Here is a 24916-nt window from a genome sequence, read left to right as displayed (position 1 = left end):
AACTTTGAAGTTGGATCACATTGTTCATGCCCTTTTCCAGTCAAATTCTGAATATATCCAAGGACAGAGACTCCACAGTCTCTCTCTGATCAACCTGTTGCAGTGTCTGACCGCCCTCATAGTGACTTTTTTTTTCCTTTTATTCAATCATAATGTCCTGTCTTACAGTTATGTTTGTTAACAATTATCCCTGTGCCTTTGCACAGTCTGAATCTATCTCCTCTATAAAGGTCTATTTTGGAGCTGAGAACAGTAACTAGAGAGTAACTAGATTTTCCATAGTGAAAAGTGTGACTGTGGCCAAAAGAGTTCAAGAAACACACCTGAGCTTACTTAGTCACTAGCAGAGGTTGGAACAGCACTGTCTGCCCTCTCATCCCATACTTTCTCTCAAGTTTGGCATTTCATACGTTTTTACTTGGATTTGCTTAACTGAAAATGCCTTTGCAATGTGCCTCTGTCCAAGGGACATAAAAACCAATGTCAGTCGCAGCTTCACCTTCTGGCTTGCATACTCTGCAGGCCCCAGCAGTCACTGTGCCATTCCTTACATCAACATGGATAACACATCTATATTCCTGCTGGGTATGTGAGTAAGCCATTGTAGGTCTCCAGGAGCTTCATTTGGTGCCTTTCAGCTCACACCATAGTTTTTCATTTCTCAGGGGCTGGCTGTAGGTTCTTTTATGACATGAGTAGCAGTTACGGAGAGATGCATCTCAGAATCATGAAAGAAATCCCACTGCATACTGTTCTCAGCCTAGAATAATTGTTCTGAATGTTTAAGAAGCAGCATTGCTTCTCACTAAAGTATTGTGTGCCAAAGAAAATCATTTGAGCTGAGCACTGATGAGCACATAGGCTGTTTTGTAATTGAAGCTGTGTTTCATGTCTTTTTCTCTTGTAACTTTGGCAAGTAGAGGAATAACAAGAAACTATTTCATTCTGTGGGCAACAAATTATGAACATGTATCATTTTATGTTGACTATGCTAACATCAGTTTGCAGAACCTTTTTTTTCCCTTCCTTGGTAAGCAATCCAGTTTCGGATTTAACTACACTGTGAGATAGTTTATTCAGGCTAGTGGTGATTAGAATCCCTAGGAATGCCCAGTAAGATACTTCACGGTAAAAATTTCCAGTCCGGTGTGTTAAATAGGTTTGAACTGTTTCTCCTAAGAGTTAGCACATACTGATATGAAACTTGAGCATGATCTGATTTACAGATAATCCTTTATAGCAGCATCATAACAATGTATGAGCATGTAAACTGAAAAGAAAAGGTAGAAGAGCATACGTATCTTAATAGACTAAGTACAAGTAATACTGAACTACATATTCCATTTCTTAAGTCAGTATAATAATAAAAATTGCAATAAAGAGAAAAAAATTAGAATTTGTTTAGACTAGAAATGACCTGTCAACTTCAACTATAAACCAAAAATAAAGTCAGAAGTATCATTTCTAACACCAGGCACTGGGTACTCCAACCTCAAGTTTCAGACTTTTTTTATAAAAAGGCAAATATATTTATTAGAGTGACCAAAAGTCTGACCAAAGGTGTACAATATGCATGCACTTATAAATGCTCAAGTGCGTATATACTGTCATGTAAATAAAATAAAAATTGAAAAGAAAGGAACAACAATAACATTCTGTGCACCTTGGAGAAAGAAAGCAAGTTTTATTTATGCACTTACTGATCTTGTCAGTAGATATTTTTTTTGTACTGACAATTGGAAATGGAGTCTGAGGAACTACAAAGAAACACCATCATTGGCCACTGAGTATCCTGATCACTGCTTCTGAAAACAGGAATGTATGGACTGAGATTCATCTCTTTTAACTTTTAGCTGTCCACAGTCAAAACTCTTTAGTTTACTTATGCTTTCAGATGATGATGACAAAGAATAAGCTATCTTGAAATCTTTGGAGATGGCTCGATGATGCATTGAGAGATATCTGATCCAAATTCCCATCAGTTTATCGAAGTGACGTGAATCCAAGTGACAATCTATACAGTCACACATCATACATCCCACTATTCCAACAATAGAATTCCCATTACAAACCAGCATCTGCAGAAAACATCTAAGCCGCAATGTGTATTTAACTCTTATTCACATTTTTCCTCCATTCAGCTTGAACCCCTGTCCCCCTTCTGCTAACGTTTTTGGAGCATAGTTGTCACCTTCATCTCTGCCTAAAAGCACGCATTAGTATCACTGCACAAATAATAAATCTTCATCACTAGTATTAGGGAACTTATTTTCTATCTTATTTGAGAGACTCCTCATAGCAGGGGTTGACTTGCAGTTTTATACTCACTGCCCCTTTTTCTGCAGTAATGGCTCACTGATCCTAGTGGGTGTTCTCTGCATTAAATGAGGTTAGAATTCTGTCTACAGTGTTCATTTAAGGCTACATTACTTTCTTTCTAACTACCTTGACAGTTGTCTTCACTAAGGAGCCCTACTTTAGGTTCCCTGTCACTTTAATTTTAAAACTCTAATTAATATAGACCCTATATTTAAATTGAAAGTAAACAGAGAATTTATCTCCAAAGCTTAAGAACACACAACAGAAAGTTGCATTTGTTGATCACTATGGAATAATCTTCCCAGTAAATTTCAACTCAAAATTGGTTTTCATAGTTTCTGGTTTCTCATAGTGCTTACAGACATCTTTTGCGTTTAAATCCTGCAAATTCATGTGCAAATTGTTTTTGAAGAAAGCAGGTTATAAACAGTAGTTTTAGCCCTATCCCACCTCCTGCTGATTTGAAAGAGTATTATGGGTCTAATCCTCCTCTTGCTAATTCAATGAATAAGATCCAACAGTACACGTATGAACAGGCACATTGACTTTACCTTAGCTTCAGACAAGAAGCTAATTTCTTCGTAAGCTCTTTCTTCTTAAGCTGTTCTTGCCTTCCTCAAATACTGCGGATAGAATGTGGACTTAAGGTTTTAGGCTATTCTTTATAGAAGAAGGACAAAAAAAAATTGTGTTAAACTCCCTGACTGCTACCTTGAGACCTTGACAGACTAGGATAACAAAAATAGCTGCAACAGCAGCAAGGTAAAAATGATAGCCTGTAAATGGAAGACAAAGATTTTTGAATGCAGTACTCACTGAAAAATGAAGATTTTGTTGTCTTTGTTTGTTTGTTTGTTTGTTTTGCTTTGCTTTATGTGGTACCACTCAGCTTTTGGTGACATCTACCTCATAGCCCTCATGCACAACAGCTCAGATGAGTAAAAAGGGCTGGATACAGTGCAGAGATAACCTCCCACAAATTCAGCCTTTTTATTGGAATAGAATAAAATAAGTATCAAAGTAATTGCAATGGTTTCTGGAAAGAACAACAGTGTTTATCATACTGGTTGTTCTACATCACATTCTGATTTATTTTTCATTCAAATTATATAGGTTTATTTACTTATGAAGGCATTTAGTGATGCAGTTTTGCTTTTTTGCTTGTTCGTTTGTTTTCTTTTGAGGATTAAGTAAATCTGTTCGGTCTCTTAGCTACAAGTTAAAGTGCATCAATTACTTGTATTGTCACACAGTATTTTTTTGTTCTGAGCAAATATTTCCACGGGAAACTCTTCTCTTTTGCCCTTTGTACTTCATTCCCTCTGTGAGGTTTTCCTCATGTTGGTGACACAGATTTATATAAAAGCAGGATCCCAAAGGTTGTAGGCCATGGTCCTATAAACTGAAATCTGAGGTTGAAAGACTGGATAGTAGTTCTTGTGAAGGAGATGATCAAAGATTATGAGACTGATGGAGCATTTTTATTCTGGGGAGAGGACTAAGCAAAGTGTAGTAACATAAAATCAGAGTGAAGTAATATAATAATCAGAGCTGCTCAACTCTCCTCTGATTATTGATACAGATGGGAATTGCTGATAATTCCCAAAGCAGCTCCCATTAATTTGGTCTTTTATTTTCTCTCTTGTGAGAGTTGACCTCCTGTGGTTTTTCTGCATTCATTCCCACTCCTCCTGAACAGGAACAACCTGGTGATAAACCTGCATGACTACTTGTAGAAGACATAATTTTGGCAGTATGAAGTAAGGATGTTCTGTTTACTAAGGCAAATGCACTTAACAGTTAATACAGATGAGCACATTAGAGAAAGGGAGGCCCAGAGAGATTACTTGGTCAGCTATTATCTGACATAAGCTTGTGATAGAATAGTTTTAAGTAAAAAAGAAAAGAAAATTCTTAATATTTATAATCAAATTTGCCCTACTCTGGCAGCAATGAAAAATAGTTTATTGGCTACTTTGCTGTCTAATACCCAGAACTGATCTATTCTCCTTAGTACGAGCAACTCTTGAGTTCTAACAGTCTAAGTTCACCAGCAGGGTAAGGGGATTATCAAGAATGCACGAGAGGAAAAGCCAGTAAGTATGAAAGGAGTCCAGGTAATAAGACTGTGTGATTGTATAGTCTCAGATGCTTAAAATATTTTTACTGTATCTGTGGAAATTATTATTAATCCAGTTTTTGTAGTGCTATTATGAATCATGAGCATGGATCTGAAAAAGAAGATGAAGAAGTTTTTTGTCCACTGCTGTGTATTTTACCTGCAGCAGTGGAGTAAACTCTGTGCCCTAACTACATTCTCCCATTTTTCCCACTTGGCTCTAATCAACCTCTTACTTTTAAAAGAGTTCTTCTAATGCAGCTGTAGAGGAGGGTAGGGTACAATAAAGAAAGACACAGCAGAGAACCAAGGAAAACCTCTGCTGTGATACTGGATGGAGTTAAGCAGGGTGCATGAAACCAGTGCAATTTTGAGAGGAGATCATGTTCTGAAAACAGATAGGAGAAAATGGAGGGTCTCTTGTAGAAGGTAAATTAATAGTCATTATACAAATTACCTCACTAAGTAATGTACATCTTCATCACAAGAAACAGCATTAACACTGGCAACCATGTGTCAGCGGGGTTCTCCTCCACAGTCAGATGCAGGTTATGAGCCAAATCACAAAAATCAGATACTTACAGCTGAGAGGGAATGCTCATAAAAGAATCTCTATGGCAGTAAGTGAAACTGTTGTTAGCAGAAAGAGGCCAGAATCTCATCCTCATCAGATGCTATACTTCACTTGAAAAAATCGCTCTTGAAAAAAATTGAATGCTGCTTTTCAGACTACAGTGACCCATTGTGGTAAATCTCTGGGCTAAAAGCCAGTGTTAAGAGTTCTTTCAGAAACTCTCGTCTCTGATAGGAGAAAAGAAGTCACTTCTGGAGGTATGCATGGGTATTATGACATAATATCTACAGCAATGACATACAACCATGCCTGTCCCCCCTCTGTCTCTCATACCACACAACAGCTCAAGGCCAGTCAGTCATTTCTGCATCCATTACACTGACATGCAACTCTATACAGGCTGGAAAATCAGCGGGCAATCACCAGGCAACCCCATGCAGTCCATGAAACAGTATCTCACAGAATCATAGATTGGTTTGGATTGAAAGGGACCTTAAAGTTCCAATCTCCTTGCTATAAGCAGGGATACCTCCCATTAGACCAGGCTTCTCAAAGCCTCATCCAGCCTGGCCTTCAATGCTTCCAAGGAGAGAGCATCCACAACCTCTCTGGGCAACCTGTTCCATTGTCTTACCACCTTCACAGGTCCTGTCATTACACGCCCTTATAAAAAGTCCTCCCCAGATACCCTGTAGGCCCCTTCAGGTACTGGAAGGCTGCTATGAAGTCCTCCTGAAGCCTCCTCTTATCCAGACTGAAATCCCCAACTCTCTCAGTTTGTCCTCATAAGGGCAGTTCACCAGCCCTCTGATCATTTTTGTGACTCTCCTCTGGACCGACTCCAACAGTCCAATGTCCTTCTTGTGTTGGGGACCCCATAACTGGACTCAATACTCCAGGTGGGGTCTCATGAAAGCAGAGCAGAGGGGCAGAATCACCTCCCTCGACCTGCTGGTCACACTTCTCTTGATGCAACCCAGGATAGGGTTGGCCTTCTGGACTATAAGTGAAGTTCTCTGTGGTGTATCATCATTTTGTATCAGGACTGCTACACTGGCTCCCTCCTCTTTCAGATTCTGGCTTCATCCCCAAAGTTGTGCAGTTGTAACGTGGCCACGAAAAGAAAGAACCTGTAATAGTCAAGGAAAGTCAAGGAAAAAAGAAAGGAAATCAGTGTTCAACACACTGCAAACAAAACAGCAAAAAAGGACAGAAGAGCTGCTATATAAAAGTCTCTAGAAAGAGATTTATACTCAGTGAGAAGCAGAACTAATTTAAAATGCGTAAAAAGGAGAGGGTTTGGCAGTCCTCATTAAATTGTGCCTGTTGTTATAGAGATAAAAGAAACACAGTTTGAACCAAAAAAAGAAGAAATTTAAAATCCAAGGACAAAATTTTCAGTGAGTGGCAAAGGCAAAATTAAGTACAAGGACTGTCAGATATCAGTGAGAGCTTCTGATTGATTCTGACAAACAAAAAGATAAACACATTGAATACATTTGAACTTCAAGTGGAGACAGGTAGAAGCTGTTAGATTTTCCTTTGATGTTGCAGTGGAATTTGAGGTCAAGCTGGAGAGATCAGGAAATAATCTTTCAGCTATGGACAGAAGGCTGATCAGGAGAAGCTTTATTTGCGTAGTTATTATTTATATCAAGGGGTCCAAACACAGCCTGCAAGGCTAAGATAAATGATCTGCAGTATATTGCTTTTATAGCATTTTCAATTAAAAAATGGGCTTCTAAACATTCACAGTAGTCAGAGGAAGCCAGTTTGTGGTTCAAAATGCTCGGGAATCACTGGGGATAAGCAGAAGAAGCCCTTATTTGCAGCACAGAGATCATTCCTGGAAAGGTAATTTTTTTGGTGCTTTCATACCACAGCATTTCTCTGAGCATGACACACAACCTTAGGAAGGAGAAAGAATTACAGTGGAGGCACAATATTAATGATTCTAAAAGTCTTGTGTCATAACCCCGAGCAGTGCAGCATCTAATTATTAGGCATAATGATTTGCATGTAGACTGTGCCAAATAATGACAAGAGAATTAGATGCCTAAAAATGGAGTCTGCCCTCTGGGGAAGGTCAGTATAAACCAATTGGTGGGAAAAAAAATAGGTGTAGTGCTGTGGGACTGAATTTTTATTTGCTTGCAGAATCCAAATCCATGCTGTAAGGAGGTCTGTACTGACCAGGAATACACACTGAACTGTCATCTTAAATGAAACAGGTTTGCCTTCCAAAACCTGAAGAAGGGAGTGGATAGGGAAAGACTTTTCTTCCGAACCCCAGGGAAAAATCACAGAACCATCAAGGTTGGAAAAGACCTACAAGATCATCCAGTCCAACCATCCACCTATCACCAATAGTTCTCACTAAACCATATCCCTCAACACAACGTCCAAACATTCCTTGAACATCTACAGGGTCAGTGACTCCACCACCTGCCTGGGCAGCCCATTCCAGTGCCTAACCGCTCTTTCAGAGAAGTAGTATTTCCAAATGCCCAGCCTAAATCTCCCCTGGCGCAGCTTGAAGCCATTCCCTCTGGTCCTATCACCAGTTACATGAGAGAAGAGGCCGATCCCCACTTCACAACAACGTCCCTTCAGGAAGTTATAGAGAGCAATAAGGTTTCCCCTGAGCCTCCTCTTCTCCAGACTGAACATTCCCAGCTCCTTCAGCCGCTCCACACAAGCCCTGTGCTCCAGACCCCTCACCAGCTTTGTTGCCCTTCTTTGAACCCACTCCAGGGCCTGAATGTCTTTCTTGCAGTGAGGGGCCCAAAACTGGACACAGTACTTGAGGTGCAGCCTCACCAGAGCTGAGTACAGGGGGACAATCACTGCCCTGTTCCTGCTGGCAACACTGTTCCTGATGCAATACAGGATGCCATTGGCCTTCTTGGCCACCTGGACACACTGCTGGCTCATGTTCAGCCGAGCATCAATCAATACCCCCAGGTCCATTTTCACTACATAGTCTTCCAGCCACTCTGTCCCAAGCCTGTAGTGTTGCCTGGGGTTGTTGGGGCCAAAGTGCAGGACCCAGCATTTGGCCTTGTTGAAACTCATCCCATTGTCTTCAGCCCTGCTCTCCAGCCTGTCCAGATCCCTCTGTAGGGCCTCGCTACCCCCAGGCAGATCCACACTTCCAGCCAACTTGGCATCATCTGCAAACTTACTGAGGGTGCACTCAATGCCCTCATCCAGGTGATCAGTAAAGATATTGAAGAGGACAGGCCCCAGCACCAACCCCTGGGGAACACTATTCATGACCAGTCACCAACTGGATTTAGTTCCATTCAAAATGATGTGGGTGGTAACTCTAAATTTTAGCCTTGATGTTTAGTGCAAACCATGCTGGATGGCTAGGATCAGAGACATTTTCTGTCATGAAGGGTTTGACCATCTGTGAAAGTTCCAGTCTCCAAAAGCTTTACCTAATGTTGGCATTTCTCTCTGTCATCACTTGCTAATAAAAATTATTTAGTTAAAAGATTTGCAAGACTTCTTATAGCTGTAGTTTGATCATTTTAAACAGTATCAAATCTGAGACTTGACTTTCTGAATATTTGGATCTTTTATGAACACAGCCTACACAGGAAGCGATTGAGAAAATTCTCTCTTCAGCATTCTCCATAGCTTGATTTCTTGAGCATGGAAACTGCCATATCTCTCAGGGCAAAAAGTCTCACGTGACTTTCACAATTCCTAACTTTTACCATTGGCCATCTGATATATTGTCCACAGAGCTCGAGATATGTTTAAACGAATACTGAAAGTTAGTGCAAGTTATGTAGAGTAGAAATGGGTGTGCCCATCTCTGCCAGTTTTGATAATGCATTTTGTAATGTGACCTTCTGTGTGCTAGTAACTGGACTCATCACACCAATGAATCTCTAAACATTAGCAAACTGCAAAGACATAACAGTGACTTCCTGTCACCACTAATATTCTCCTTAGAACTTGTGTCCTGTAACTGAAAAATTCTGTATCTCATTACCAGTTCTCTTACTCATTCAGTCATAATGCTTGATAATGCTGAAATCTACTATTTTTAAATAGATACTAATGAAATCAATTTTCCATGTGTTTTCTCAATTTTTTTAAAATAATGTCTCTGTTCTATATAATGTTTAAAATTATTCTGCTAAAGTCTTTTCAAAAACACACATTTTAGAGATCACTGATAACCCTTGAATTTTCTCATGAATCCCTCAGAAATGGAGTTTCCAAGCTGCCACACATCCTTTCTATAATGCTTTTAAATGCAAACTCTGTAAAGTTTCTATATGAAAAGTTATCCATTAAAAGTCACATCAAGACTCAAAGCCAAAGTAGTGGTGAAACACTCCTTGACAAAGTCAATACTACACAATCTGACAAAGAGAGGATTTTAGTCTCCCAAATATTGATTCAATTCTTTTCATATGCAGTAAGTACATATGAAATTTTCCCTATATAAATCATATAAACTCAGCAGTGCCAAGCCTTTTCAACTTGCCAAGGTAGTTCATGGCAGCTGGGAGAGTGAGGGTTAAGCTGTTCATGTAGTGAGTAGCTCACACAGGCTTTTTGGTTTCTTTGCAAGGATATATAACTATGCTCAGCTGAAATGAATTACTCTATGAGGAAACTTCAAGAGGATTGAATGCTATAGCAATTCCTTCTTCTCTTAAGGTTTGGGGGAGGCGGGTGATGATTTAGCACTAATGGAAAGCTGATCTGCGAACAGTCTTGAGTGAGCTCAGGAAGGATTTTTGTTTTTCTAGACCTGACGTACATGAATTGTTTCATTTTTCCTGGAGAAAATCCCTAAAAATTAGGAAAGAATGAAAAAGACAGTTAGACCAAGGGGAAAAAAATAGCAAATATTTTGTTTTAGCTGATAGCTTCCACTGATGTGTTTTATCAAGTATTTTCTAAATAGTAAGGCACAAGGTTGTCATGAAAGAGAAAGGAGCTGAATTTCAGAGGGAAAAAAACAGTAGAAGCTTTCAGGAAAAATTACTCTCCTGACTATAAGCTTGAACGGGACACTAAGATCTTGGACTGTGATTAATCTTCTTGTGCACAGATGAAAGACATTTTTACTATCTTAAAGGGTAAGTTTAGGTTTAGCCTTACCAAAGTATTATATATTTATGTGTCTGTGAATGTGTGCATGAAAATATATGAGAGTAGCTTTTATTGTTTTAACAGATGTACTTTTAGCATTAAAGAACAATTAGCTAAAGCATTTGGTCTTTGCCCCAGAACCCTAAAGACTTAAGTCAATAGCAGTGTTGCACTGACACAAACTATTTTGTGTTTCTCAGCTTGTTTGATGGATTGTAAAAATAATAGTGGTCCATTGGTAGTTGTGTTGACCAGTGCTGAAGATGGTACAAAATACTTCTGAAATGAGGTGAAAATCTTTGAGATAAAACAGATGCAAGGATAAAGGAGAATTCTGATTACTTTTAAAGAGAAGAAAGTATTTCTGTTTATCGCCTCAAGAAAACGTTTGAAATATTTTGACTTTCAGAGTTTTTAATGTATTAAAGTCCAGCTAATGGGACTAAATGCATGGAAGTTAAACTAGCATATTTTTTTTTAAGTTACAAGCAAAAGTGTGACAGCAAGCCTGTGCTGAACACAGGGTACTGTTAGGAGTTTGCTGGGGGGGAGGAAAAAAAAAAAAGAAAAAAAAAAAAATACCAGGTTTGGTGGAAACCATCTGTAGATCTTGGTGTGCTCATTAGAGCACTGGACAGACCTAATGCTAGCAGTGGCTGAGCTCACCATTTCTTCCTTCGCATTCACTTGAGCAGCTGGGTTTGATTGCTAATTGAAATCAGCTCACAGATCCCTGCACTGTGCCCAGTAGCTGTCACAGAAAAAAGGCAAGGTTCTCCTTGCAGACTTCCACAGTGCGTTTCTAGTGTTAATGTGATTTATGCTTGGCATGCTGATGGCTAATATGTACTTGAGAAACTTGGGGATGGATTGGAAGATAAATGCTTTGTTTGGACTTTGCTGCTATTTAACACAAATACTGCATCTGAAAGAAAATCTATAGGATAAGTTAATTACATAACATTTTCAGCAATATTTCTGGGATGAAAGAAGAACACCGGACCCTGGTTGTACCTGAGCCTACCACTAATAGGACAATTCTCATTCACCTCCAGTGAGACAAGGCCACATATCAAAACATACCCTTGGGCACTGGAAACGTTCCATTGGAATATGAACCTAAAGCTGTGTTTCATGGTACAATCCTAATTTTAGTAACTATGCTGAGAAATGTTACTGAATGAAAGAATTGAATGTGCTGTTTTTTAAGTTTTCTGAAGTGTCTGGGGGAACAAAGAGCCTACATAAACCACGACAGGGGGAGATGATCAGTAGCTGCCTTTAGAATCATTTCCCAGGGAGGATGTTTCAAGCCATAGCCTGCCCTGCTGGGAATTAATGGAGCCTAGACTCTTTTTACAGACAAGTTGATGCAGTCAGTGAAGCCCACGTCGCTCTGGTTTAGTACTACTTGTAATGTGGGTTCTTTATTTGGTCTTTACAGTGTGCTATGGCCAGAGCCTCACTTGAAGATGTTGCCTATCATTCATTCCTAACTTTTAATGCAAAGAGTGGCTAGAGATGTTAGTGGTTTTAGAGGTGGAACTTTTTATGTTCTGATGTTAATGGCTCAAGTAGGGATTTCTGGAAACTCTTTCTACTCCATTGTATTTGTACCACTTTATTGAAGATGCTGATTATTCCATGTTGTTAATCCTGGTTTCTGTTTTTCCACAGCATGTAAAAAACTGCCTCTTAATTTTGTATTCTTTTTTAGTTCTGTTCTCCCAAAAAAGGTTTTCAGAAAGAATAAAGAAGGGGGGATAAAACAGAAGTGAATTCACAGGAAAAAATATATTTATTTTACGTAAGTGTTTGAACAAATCTAGGAGTACCTTTTCTTCTTCTGAGTAGCAGGGGGGCTGGGTGATGCCATTTCAATGGTTATTTTGTAAAGATTTTATCATGACAGGCATCACAACTCCCATGCTGTGCCAATAGCCTAGCAGCTCTGTTTTCTGTCAGTGATAGACATCTAGGATATAAAACAAAATACCAGCCCCAACAATATTAAGTTTTGGACAGATAGATAACAGGAATAAGAAATCACATATTAATGTCGTGAATAATAATGAATTATTGTCCAAGCTGGCACCTGAAAATAAGCTATTCTGAACTTCCTCATACCTCTTCTTTGAAAACTGCAGTTCTGGTCTTGTTTTCTTGTAAATAATATAGAAGAATTTGGAGGAGAAGAAGAAGGAAAAAAAAAAGGAAAGGGGAAAGAGTATGAGCAAAATAGGGAGTAGATTCTGCATAAGCAGAGCAGGACTTGCCTGTCTAGAAAAGACTTAAGGAAAAGAGGTGTGAAATCACAGGTACCAGGAGCACAGTGGCTGGAGATCACACACCAGCTGCTTTGTCAAATACAAAGATGTGCCTGGGGACATCACATGGAGCAAGGAATTGCCATCAGAAGAGTCAAAAGCAGGCCAAGGACAGCTGACAGAGCAACTGCCTGAATGCTAAAAATCTGCATGGATTCAAGGGGACAAAATAAATCGTATTGAAATGCATTAAGAATAACTAACTGTAAAGAAATTTCAAATAGCAGAAAAAGCACCAGAGGTGTAAATGTCTGGAGGCTGGAAGAGCACTCAGGGATATTATTGTGTATTTACTGTACTTTATCCATATATGTTTATTTGCTTAAGGTTAAGAGACTGAATGCTAGTCTAGATGAAGCTTTGATCTGATCTGCTAGTGGTGTTTTCTTTGTTCATCTCTGAACTTTGAAAGAGCTGGCTAATCCAACCTGACTAAATAAGTACTGTGTCATAGATTCTTAGGAGCAAAAACCTTGGAATATTTAGTTTTAAGTAAGTTGGAATTGTGGTAGTGAAGACTGTCTTTCAGATTTATTTTTTTTTACTGCTTTTTTTTATTACTGTTGGCAAAAAGAATTTTTACATTTGATCCCAGAAAATGCAAAGCAACTGACTGACAGAAGAAAAATATAATCTTCCTTTATCATTTTTGCCATCATCAGACCATCTGATGAATATTATTCCCAGTTCCTCTGTCAGCTATACTAAGTATGAATAATTACCCAGCAAAGGGTTTCTTCGCTGCTTATCACTGTGGGATCTTAAAAACTTGAAATTCTGAAGTAATACAACAAAGTCATAAATGAAACCTATGTTAATTAGAGAAACTATTCTTAGGACTCTAGATGGCTTTAGGAAATGAATACTTTTTATATACCTTCTCCTCTCCACTATGCTTTCTTAACCAAACAAAGCGTTTTGTCCTATTCTTCCAAATCAATCTCTGAATCATTTCAGATTCGCATGCAGCAGTGTTTTAAAAGTACTATTCACTTCTAAGCTGCAGTTTAGATACTTTTCAGATTGCAAATGAACAAGTTGATTCCTTAAGGCAACACAGCTGAAATCTTTATTTAGATATTCCACTTAAACTTATTGCCAGTAACATTTGAAATTATCTGTTGTTGCATGTAATGTTGAAATAAATGACTAATCTGAGTCAACTTGCCAGTGTTTAGTCACCAAGCAGCTTGGAAGCTCCAGGGAACAGCTTCAAAACAATTTTCAGCACCTCCCTAGACAAGGATGCCATTTTGCAATTGTAGGATATAATTTGACATCTCTATGATGTTACTTTCTGCTGCACTTCTTTTTCTACTCTCAAAACGGTTAGGTTCTGTTCTTGACTGATGGTCTTTTTCCCAACAGTCTCAGTGTTAAAATGCGTAACTAATATTTGCTCTCTGTCAAAGCCTATCTGCATAGTCCTAGAGTCTGTCGTGAAGCAGGATGAGATGTGTGCATAGAAGTAAAAGGGTGGGGTTAAACAGCTGCTCTTTTCCAAAGGAGACAGTGGCAGATCAACTGATGAGTACTATTCCTGCAGCAGAAGGCTTGGGCACTGTTCTCAGGTACAAATGGGATGACAAGGACACCAGCCCTTCCCACAGTAGCCCCATTATACCCTACAAGTGATGGCCAATGGACTGTAGGAACCACAGTAATTTAGGGCAGTCTGCAAATTTTGTGTTGCGAATAATTTTTCTATGTCACTCTTCTTCTTTGTGAAAACTGTCTGATCCATTCCAAAATATTCTCTTTCTCCTTTTAAAAACAAACAAACAAAAAAAAAATCATTTTTTTCTTCTGATAAGTGTAGGGAAAAATAAAATTCACTGCCAAAAAATCCTGTACCTCAGTTTTATGTCTGTTCAGGTGTAACAGACATATTGGAAGTCAGCTGAGCTGTAGCCCTCTGTAGCCCTAGTAATGTAAATAACTACCATACATCATTAAGCAGAGATTGCATTTCTGTGGTGCTTTGCAGCTGCTCACGGGCAGGTAGGATATTAGCTTTCCCCACGGAGTGAGGGAGACATGACAAAAAGGAAACACAAAGACTTTTTCTATCTTCTCGTATTTAATATTTTACAGTAAAGGAAAACAGAAGGATATTAGTCATCTGGATCTCGACTGCAAGAAGCTGAGATTGTTTCTATGGGCAGGTCTTTTAACTTTTCCATGCAAGAGGTTTTTTTTGTTTGTTTGTTTGTTTTTTATGACCTCTAAATACTCCCACCTCAGCAAATCTGCTTAAGCTTCTTGGATGAAAGCCCTAATGCACGTGCAAAAAATCCCTGTATTTCATTTGAAACCTTATATTTCAAAACCACAAACTCAGCCAGGAGCAGGGGCAGTACTGTGTTACCATCCAGAGGGACTCTGCTCCTGCAGTCTGGTAAGCCCAGGAGCATGACTGCTCTTCAAAAGCAGATGTGCTCCTCATCATTCATGAATGATCATTCTGGCTGGTGCTTGCAGCAGCATTCTGGACCCCATAGGAGACCATGTCCATCAGTACTGAGCAGAAGAGTGGGCTGTTACAACAGAGGGCCCTTCACAGCAGTAAAAGCAGCCCGAAAGATTATTTGTAATTCCATTCAGAATCTCCCCAGGTTGGAATAAAATTTGGAATAATGTGTGTAATGTTTCACATCTCATACCTAACAGCAATATTTTGTATTATTAGAAATTACTTTTCCAAAATCATTAGGCTATTTTAAGACCAAGGTAAGGCTGCAAATTCATCATGATTATTGTTAGTGTCAGAGAGGCTGGGAGTTAGTTTTCTTTCTTTCTCCCCTGTGCTGGAGCTTATGTGCATGCCTGATGGGGTGGCTGGCTGCCTAAATGCAAGGGCTGATGAGCAGCTGTGTGATCTTGGTGGAGAGTCCTACAGAGCATCCTCTGGGGTTCAGCCTGAGGCTGCTGGAGTGAAGTGCCATCAGCTGGGATGGGAAGCCAGAGAGCAGGTGCACAATTCCACAGCGATGAGTGGCCAACAGCCCTGTCAAACTGGAAGAGGAGAGAATATGCCCTGTCCTGGGAATGGGGGGGGAAGTGGAGAACAGGGCTGAAGGAAAATGCTCAGGTTGCCACGACTGTATTAATCACCTCCAGTGCCAAAAGCTGGAGCTCTACCTGCACAACATGCCAAACCCACTGGGAAACATGGCTGTCAGCCACACAGGTGGAATAATATGCAAGTCTGGCTTCTAATTAGATGGTTTCATTTCCATGGGTCTTCTACTGTTTTCATTGTTCTTTGACCATACTTTTGCTTGCTTTTAAAATAAATATTGCCAAGTTAATTTAACGACTTTTTGTTGGTGTTTCCTTTTTTTCTTTTTTTCTTTTTTTTTCTTTACAACTCCATTATTTTCCATTATTTTGTAATATGTTTTACATGCTTGGAAATAAAAATGTTACCAGCTTTCCCTCTTCAGCAAATAAGATGGGAGCAGACAGCGGCCCTCAATCAACGTAATGTTTGTAAAAGAATGTAAATGAATTCGAAAGAGGTGGGAGAGGGCAGAAGTATTTGCAACATGCATTAAAATTGGCTTTAGGCATTTGCATTTAATTTTAATGGTGTTTATGCCCCCTAGTGCCAGAAAGCGCTATTGCATCTCGATGTTCCGAATATTGACAAGTTTATTTTTCACGTCAGTTTAATTATTTGATCTTTGTAAAAGTGCACATCCTGGATTTATTTTTACTATATATCTCCTGCAGTTTGAGAATTTATCTGTCGAGATCATTGGATGTTTGGGAATATTCTGTCTATGGTAAATGATTGCAAATTTGCATTTCTAATCTCTGAAGCGCATATACAATAATCACTACATAGAAATATTCTTTTGATTATTTTATCCTCCAGAATACAGTTAATTTTCATTTGAAAAAGAATGACTCCTGAGTTCAAGCAAACAGACACTTAAAAAGCAGCATTGTCAATCTCATTGATAAAGATTGTTAAAGGAAAGACCTTTGCTCAGAGAAAAATGGCTGAAGGGTAAGAGTTGTTTCAAATAATCAGAGATGACAGATGATCTGTCTTACATTGAACAAGAAAAAAAAAGCAGTCGTCATTAGACTCAGTAATAAGACAAATATCTGAAGATGAGAGAAATACTGATTCAGATTTCTTGAATTCTCAGTATGCAACATTGGGTGTATTATGCTCAACAGTTAGAAAAGCAGTATCACTTTGGCAGGTGGGTGTCTGTAGGTTAGCTCTGACATAGTAATATTTTTGGGTACAGAATGGGCATTTGTAATTCTAAATACATCTGTTTTTCCCAAGCTCCTACAAAGCCCACCCTTATGTGTGTGGTTCAATCTGCATTTCAAGCCTCCACATCTGTCATGCAAAGCTGTAAGAAATCATGGCCCTGTTGCTCAGGTTAAAGATCCAGTGTTAATTCTCAAGACTTGCAGTCTTCACTTGCAGTATAGAATCAAATGTGCAGACATGTTCTGTTGCCCATTGAATACAAACAACTGGGACAAACATTCCATTAAATCCATCCATTTAGTCTATCCCTTAATAAACAGAGAGCCATGGACTGAAGCAGTAGCACATGTCTGACCTGTCTGGACTGTGTCCAGTAAAACCAATGCATTAATTTGATCACGTAGTTTCTGACTTGTGATTTGATAGAACTTGACTGACATATCTAGTTTGTCACATCCTTTTCACTTCCTTTTTTGGGTAATGTTGAACGCCTCTGACGGATAACACAGATAAACATGGCATCTCTTCTTCCTCACTTCATCCAGGGTTTACAATATTGTGATGACACTTTTGATGTTGCAAAATTAGATTGTCAGTAGAAATCATAAATGCCCAAAGACCAACGTGGGCTTTGGCCACAATGAGACATAAATGGAACAGACTATATATAAAGCTATGAAAAGATTGATTGAAAGTAGGAAAAAAAACCCAAAACACTTACAGGAGAATATGTTTGCAGTTACAGTCTAAATAGCAGGGAGACAAGCAGAGTACTACATAAAAACCTGAAATAATTCCCTTTTGAGAAGTCTATGAAAATTTCCTAATAAAATTCAATATTTGTTGTGTTTCCTTCACCAAAGAGATCAAATTCGCGGCAGAAATCAACATTTGTCTTAAAGATTCAAGCATAATTTTCCACTTTAAAATACAAGAACCACACAGCTAAGTCTAAAATCTGAGCTATTTTTAGTGCAGATTTTCCAAGGAAAGTTACAGATAAGGTGAAGGGAGAAATTCTCCCTTTGTTTTCTGTCATCCACTTCCATCGATGGTACTCACTGATATACGAAGTACAACTAAAGGTAAACTTTAACCAGCAGGAGGAATTTCAATAACATTTTTAGTCATGCCGATGCTAGACTAAAATCTGTGTCACTGTCCCAGAAGAGAACAAGGCTAGCCAGGGTACTAAAATCTCCTTTAGTGAGTGAACATATTTCTCATGCAGTACAGGTGGAGTAATGTCTTGGCAGTCATATTTTCTGAACGTAATTTTATCTAAACCTCCCGAAAACTGTTTATCAACAGGAGAAAAACAAATTATGTTAGGGTTATTAAAGATGTGAAAAGTATTATTAGCACTAAACAGTGGACAAACAGCATTACTTTTGGAAAATGTCACTGTAGTACAATTCACTCAAGCTGAAAAACAAATAAAAGCAAGTTATTTCAAAATAGGTAATATATCCATCCTTTCATTCTGCTCAGAAATGATTAAAAACATTGTAAAATACCTTCACATATCAAACATTAATTTTTTTGTTTAATTCCATATCACTGAAATACCATGAAAAGCTGTCTCCTCATATTCCTAGGTAGGTCACACATAAATAGTGAAATTTTGGAGATGTATCTGCTATGACTCCCATCACCACACCTAAAACATCAGTTTGTGGTTAACTCACCTACTTATGGTGTCACATATTGAGCAGGGTGGTATATCCCTGAGCAACTTCAAACCAAATTAGAGCTAGAAATGCCTTCAGTTCACAGCAGCTACTGGTGCCAATATAGGCTTATGACAGTTCAGCACTTTCACATTTCAAGTGATAATTTTAGTTATTTAAATATAGGCTTAGTAATCTAGTTTGATAGGTCTGTCCTAATAGTACTAGATGTGTATAAATTTTGTATTTCAAGTTCTGATTGTGTCAAGTGTGTGTAAATATATCCAGCCTTCTAAATAGCTTTCCGTTGATACACTTGAATTCAATTTCTGAAACTACTTGGGTCATAGCCTAAAGAAAGAAGCAAAACACTGACAGTCCCTGTAGCCAATAATGTTTACCACTGGTCTCATCCTAGGCCTTCCCTTTTGAGCAAACTTCTGGCCACCCATCACACCCAGGTGCTCACAGGGCAGCGTGGGGGTGCTGGGCAAACCCTCCAGCCCACAGCAGCCCAGTGCTTCCATTCATTCGCCATTGCTGAAAAAAGCTGGGTGCAGTAGTTAAGTGTCAGGGATCCCATTCAGCAAAGGGATCTCGAAAAGCTGATTATCCTCCCACATGCCCAACAGTTGTCTATGTATCACCTCTGACAACGGCTGGTTGGCTTAGGAAGAAAAGCACCAAAAAATACCCTTTGTTGTAAGGCACGAATGTTAGTAGCTTAGTAAAGCTCTCTTTCCAGTGTTCTTTATTTTATACATCCTGTAATTGAGACAACCTGTAGCATTAACTTAGAAGATGGTTTCTATTACATGGTGTCATTTTATCCACTCCTGCATGTCACAAAATCAGCAATTATTAACACTGAAATTCTGAGGGGGTGACTATTTTATTAGTGCAAATATTAGTATACTTTTTCCCTGTGAATGTTTTACACCTGGGCATGCCTTATAAAGCAGCTAAACATTTATTTTACACAACATAGTCACGGTCAATAAACTAAGACTTGGCCATCTATATTATGTCTGCCTGGATGAACCTTATTTGAATCTTTGAGTTAAATACCTTCTTCTTATCTTACAAAATTCAAGTCATTCATCTTCACCCACAAGGTGATATATGATCTCCTTCACACACAGGTTGAGCTCTCGTTGCTAGAAAGCATTCTCTAACCATGGTTAGACAGTCCCTCTTCTCATGATTATGGACACAATTTGGACCATGTAATTTGAAGACTCCACCCTAACTTCTCTATTTGTCTTTCTAGCTCCTGCTGAACTGCTTTTCTTTTCCAGATAGCACTCTCCAAATACTGTCCGTCCTGCAGTTTTATTTCTTACCTTTTTTCATATTGTTGTAAACTCTGCAGTAGAAAATATGCTGTGTTTCTGTACACAAGGACATGCTACAATCTATGTTTATTAATAGTTTAAAACTCACTTGAAACAGAATGGTACTTGCAGGTAATGTATCTCTTTATTAAACTCTGTAGTATGTAATTACATCCTTGTCCTATAGAATATGGCAGTCTACAAAGTGCAAATAGCTGATATCTCTTAATAAGCTGTCATGGGAATCCCTCTACATACTTCTCAGCAACGCTATGAGAAATATATAGTTGCTGGAAAAAAACAATATCCAGCATCATAAAGAAATGTGGTAAATTCCAGCCTGAGTAATTCTGAACGCTGCCAGTATTTGCAGATTTCTTTGACTGTTTGCATTTGTAGCTTGAGTTTCTGGGGTTTGCTTCTGGCTACATGGAAAAATGTTTAGACTACAGAAGGGACCTCTGAAGGTCAGATTTTCTAGCCTCTCACTCAAAGAAGTCCTATCAACAACAATAGATTAGGTCAGATGTATTTCTGTTCAGCCAAGTCTTGAAAATCTCCAAGGATAAAAAGTTCATGATCTCCTGGGGTTCCAAAATACACTGCCCTCCTAAATGAAAGCTCTATATCAGCTTAGTGAGAATATAGATTATTCAGCTTGGCATCTAACTTACCAAGTGATCTCCTGTGGTTCTCATCAGTGGAAAGCAGTGAGTTCTTCAATCAAACAGAGTAAAGACTTTGACCCTGAGAATTTTTCCATAGGCAGGTCTGTCTTCATTGCAATAGAGTCAGCTTGGGAAGACTTGAGCAGCTAAAACACAGATGCTCACAGTTGATCAACAGGATACCAAACGTTACCTTAAAATTTAAAAAAATGCATGCCCAGCACTAGGCTTGCTGTATGGACAAACATGGATGTGTGTAAAATATTATATCCATCAAGCATTATTTGCAAGAGAAGTGAAATCTATTGTGCAATTAATTTATCTTGAGATTCAATACTTAAAAGAGATTTTGTCTTTGCTAAGGGTTTTATTTTCTTTAACCCAGATATGGTGACATGGTGCCGAAGACAATAGCTGGCAAGATTTTTGGTTCAATATGCTCCTTGAGTGGAGTGTTAGTGATTGCTCTGCCAGTTCCTGTGATTGTCTCCAACTTCAGCCGTATCTACCACCAGAACCAACGAGCAGACAAGCGCAGGGCACAAAAGGTGAGCTTCTCAATTTTGTGCCTTTTGATACTGAGAACAGTTTAAAAGCAATTTTTTATGTATCTTGAAAGTGAGTATCATTTATTACAAAGATGACTGCTATGTGTATACATTACATGCCAAGCCAGAGTTCCAGATGTAAATACTGTGTTATTTTTAATTTAAATAAAAATGGTTCGTTTATCTTTCTCTGTCAAAATGTACAGATGTAATTAAAGATGTAATTCATCCTAATTGTTAGACCAGATCTACTGTTTTTAGGCAATACCTGTAGTACTGCCTACTGAAAGCATCATTTTTCAGGAAAACTTTCTTTCCTCGAGAGTGCTCTGAGAAGAAAAAAAGAAAAAAAGAAAAAAAAGAAAAAAAGGAAGAAAAAAAAAAACCAACAACACGTAAAAACCTAAGCATTACTTCTAATGTCTGTCTTAACAGCCAGTTTCACTAATCCATTAGTTTAATTCCCAGGTGAACTCTCTGGGGAATCTGACTATTGGGAACTTGTCTCCTTAGCACTTCTTTGCTTAAAAGGCTTCAGAAAAAGCTGAATCTGGAAAAGAGAAAAACAAAAGTCTTTTTTTTTTTCAGCTTTCTTGGTGACTGATATCACCAAAATATCAACTAGCTCTATGAAAAGGCATTTTTTCTCCCTGACCTACAAGCACAAGGCCAAGAATCAGGAAGACCTATTTACCAGGAAAGATGCAGCCAAGCCAGAGCAGCACCATTGTTTTCAGCCCACATCTAAAATGCCAGTCCCAATCCACTTTACTCAGCCTTCTGAATGAGAAATGTCTTGTATGGCCTCTCTTGACACCTGAAGCACTGATAAGAGATTGTAATTGTTCTGCTATTTACTCTATGGAAAAGGTTCATCACCCAGTGGGCCCAGAGATTCTGAAGGGTCCAGTGAGAGTGGGATCCCTGCCCACAAAAGTGTGCAGGCAGGTCATGGATGAAGAATATACATGTTGAATGAGGGAACAGAGGCTGCATCTGCCTCCTAAAGACAATAGCAATTAGTTTAGAGATTATAACATGAAAAACAAAAATTTGTTATTCCTGGCCACCTTTTTGACTGATGATTCAATAGAAAGGAAGTGAAATAAACAAACATAGTGATATAAGTCTTGGAAAATCTTCGAATCAGGAGAAACAGAGGTACATCGCCAAGAAAGTCAGTCATAGATCTGGGATGAAGATGTTGTATCCTTTAAATAGCCACATCTTGAGAGACTTGGGAAAATGGCTACCGAAGAGAACAGGGTATCCCAGAGACACTTAGAAACCTGATTTCAAATATAGGCTGTTTCAGTGCTCCAAGTATCATATCTCTCCTATCTACTAATTACACACATCCTTTTGCATCGTTTTGTCCTATGTCCCAGTCATATACTCCCTTCTCCCACAACTGGAAAACACGGAGAGTACATAACTTGTACATGGTTTTTGTAGAGAATTTTTCATTCCTATTATGTAATGGCAGTAAAGAGTGAAATAACTGTATGTACCAGCAGAACACAGTGCTTCATTACTATGCCTCAGAGCACTGTGCCAGTCATGGATAACAGACCTGCTTGATCCCAGCAATCAATGTGTTCTGAGCTTTCATGACTGCACAGACCAACCAGCCTTACTTCAGATACACACAGCCGCCTACCATATAATGTTGAATAAATTTTTCTATATCTGATTTGCACTTTACAGTGAAAAAGAGATGGAAATTGGGAAATACCTTACAAAAATCAGATCAGCAGACTGGCGGATAGTCCCTATAGTCTCTTCCTGAATAGAAACTGTTTAATAACTGACTTTCTCTCCTTGAAAAACAGTGAGCTCATTGTATGCCACAAACAGGAATGTGAAGTGATGAACAGCAAGTCCGCAAAATCTCGTTTCCTCTGCTCCCCAGAACAGTGCCAAGAGTAAGGATCACAGATTTACTCCGACCACATTTATATCCTTCTTGCTTTAGTAAAAAAATGGCTTTAAGGTCTGGTTAATGTAGCACTAGAAATGTTTCATTGATTTCTCCTATTGCAAAACTTATCTTCTCTCTCATTTTAAAATGACTGAGAGGATATGAACTGAATATTGCTCTGAGGGACTGAAAGAAAAGTCAGCAAAAAGAACTTACTGAATACTGCACTGTCTGTATTTATCAATATTTACCTATGAAGTATAGATTTGCATTTCACAGGAGAGCTCCACTACCTTTGTATAAGGTGTCCAGGCCACCAGGTTGGCTGCAAGCCATGATCATAGCACAGCAGGAGGCACTGAGGTGATGGCCCTGCCCAGCCTGCCATCCCTTACAAAGCTCCCTTCCATTTTGCCTCCCTCACTTGGCTATTGGCTGTGGCTCAGCAGAATGTCCTGGCAGTGAAGGGGCCTTGGTCTAGCAGGTAGAGATGAGCAACAGCAGTAGTAAGAGAGCATTACCAACAGCAGCACTGTGATTTAAACAAGACTACTTTAGAATTAAGAAAGATCCAGTGCTTTATACCTGTGCAGAACCCCTACCGTCTAATATCCCGACAACAAAGTGCCATTCAAGGAACCTGAAATGACTCCCTTTGAAGGTGGCTATTGTCATAGGAAATTAATATTCTCTAAAGAATTTCCTTTTAAACCTCTTAGTATGTATATGATTACACCTATTGAAAGGTTTGAGTGTAACAGAAGGCTGTGTCTTTCAATCACTGATTTCCACCATAACTCATGGAATCCAGCTTGGTCAGTTTCAACAATGTTGATGGGCTGTCTTAGTTTTACAGTAGAAAAGGACCTCACAGTGGGTAGCAGAGTCCACAAAAACTGCTGTTGCACAAAGTTTAGCATTCAGTGTTCCAGCAGCACCTGCCAACCATCCAGGCCTCCAGCAAGCCTGTCAAAAACATGGACTTAGGTGGAGCTTTGGCAGAGTTATTTGTTAGTTGGATTTGCAGTCTTTGCCATACAATCAAATATGTACTGAGAAATGTAGTTGCAAGAATGAGTGGAAAAGAAATCCAAGAGGTAGTTCCTGAGTAAGTGAGACTCTGAGCATCTGACTTTTGACACTAGGATAAACCATGTTTTTAATTTGTTTTGAGCCAAGAAACTACAGGCCTGTCAGTCTTACCTCCATCCCTGGGAAGGTGATGGACAACTTATGTTGTTCAAAGTACAGCATAAACCCTTGCAAGAGATGGTACTGCCTGTTTGCTACAACAGGCTTCCATCTAACTAAGAAAACTGGATATTGGAATTTGGAAATTCCTTTATCAGTATCTCATAGATAATTTCAAACAAAGTAGCCTTTATCATGGATAAATTCAATCAAAAAAGCCTTTAGAAATGACCAAACATTTGGGCAGTAAGGAAACTTGATAGAATTCAGTGAAGTGCTGAAAGCTAATCTTAGGAGACTTATTGAAAATCCATGTGACCACCAACACATGCATTTACTGAATTCCATGCTGTCCTTCAAGATTAAAAAAATAAAATAATGCTGCATATTAATGCTCGAGAGAAGGAAGTGAAATTTATAAATATATCATCTCATTTTGAATGCATTTTAAAGGAAAATCCTACTTCTAATTATGAAAATGCATTGTTGTAAAAGAGACCTCAATATAAACAGTAAATAAAAACTAAAAATAAAAAGGGAAAAGGAAAAAAAATTGTTATCAGAACATTTTCCTCTATCAGCTATTGATGTCCAAGAATCAGAACTTATCTGGCAATAGATAGATAAATAATACAACCTACATACAGGAGTTTGCACTCAGGGCTTAACTAATTGTTGTCTACAGTCTTATTTTGCTTTTTCCTCAAGCAGATTTATCAGAAGTGTAGACAGTTTTGAAGAACGCTGCTTTTCTCAGCTAGAGACAACTGCAGGAGGTCAAGTTATTTTCATTTCTCATCAGTGCCTTCAAGTGGCAAATCTAATGACAGATGTGTTGTGACTGGTCCATACGGAAACAAACAGACGGAAACACAAATGGAAACAGA

General features: G+C 38.7%; 1 protein-coding gene across 3 annotated transcripts in view; it reads left to right on the top strand.

The window, feature by feature from the left end:
* Window positions 1-24916, top strand: part of KCND2 (potassium voltage-gated channel subfamily D member 2) — a 270359-nt gene that overhangs the window by 230255 nt on the left and 15188 nt on the right. For all 3 annotated transcript variants that reach the window (XM_048959086.1, XM_048959077.1, XM_048959093.1), the window contains one exon: window positions 20755-20917. In XM_048959086.1, coding sequence (XP_048815043.1) covers window positions 20755-20917 — 163 coding nt within the window. The remainder of the gene's footprint in view (window positions 1-20754; window positions 20918-24916) is intronic.

Source organism: Lagopus muta, chromosome 1 (genome assembly GCF_023343835.1).
Source record: "Lagopus muta isolate bLagMut1 chromosome 1, bLagMut1 primary, whole genome shotgun sequence".
Classification (NCBI taxonomy): Eukaryota; Metazoa; Chordata; class Aves; order Galliformes; family Phasianidae; genus Lagopus; species Lagopus muta.
Note: the sequence above shows the minus strand (reverse complement) of the source record. Positions and strands in the feature narration are given on the sequence as shown.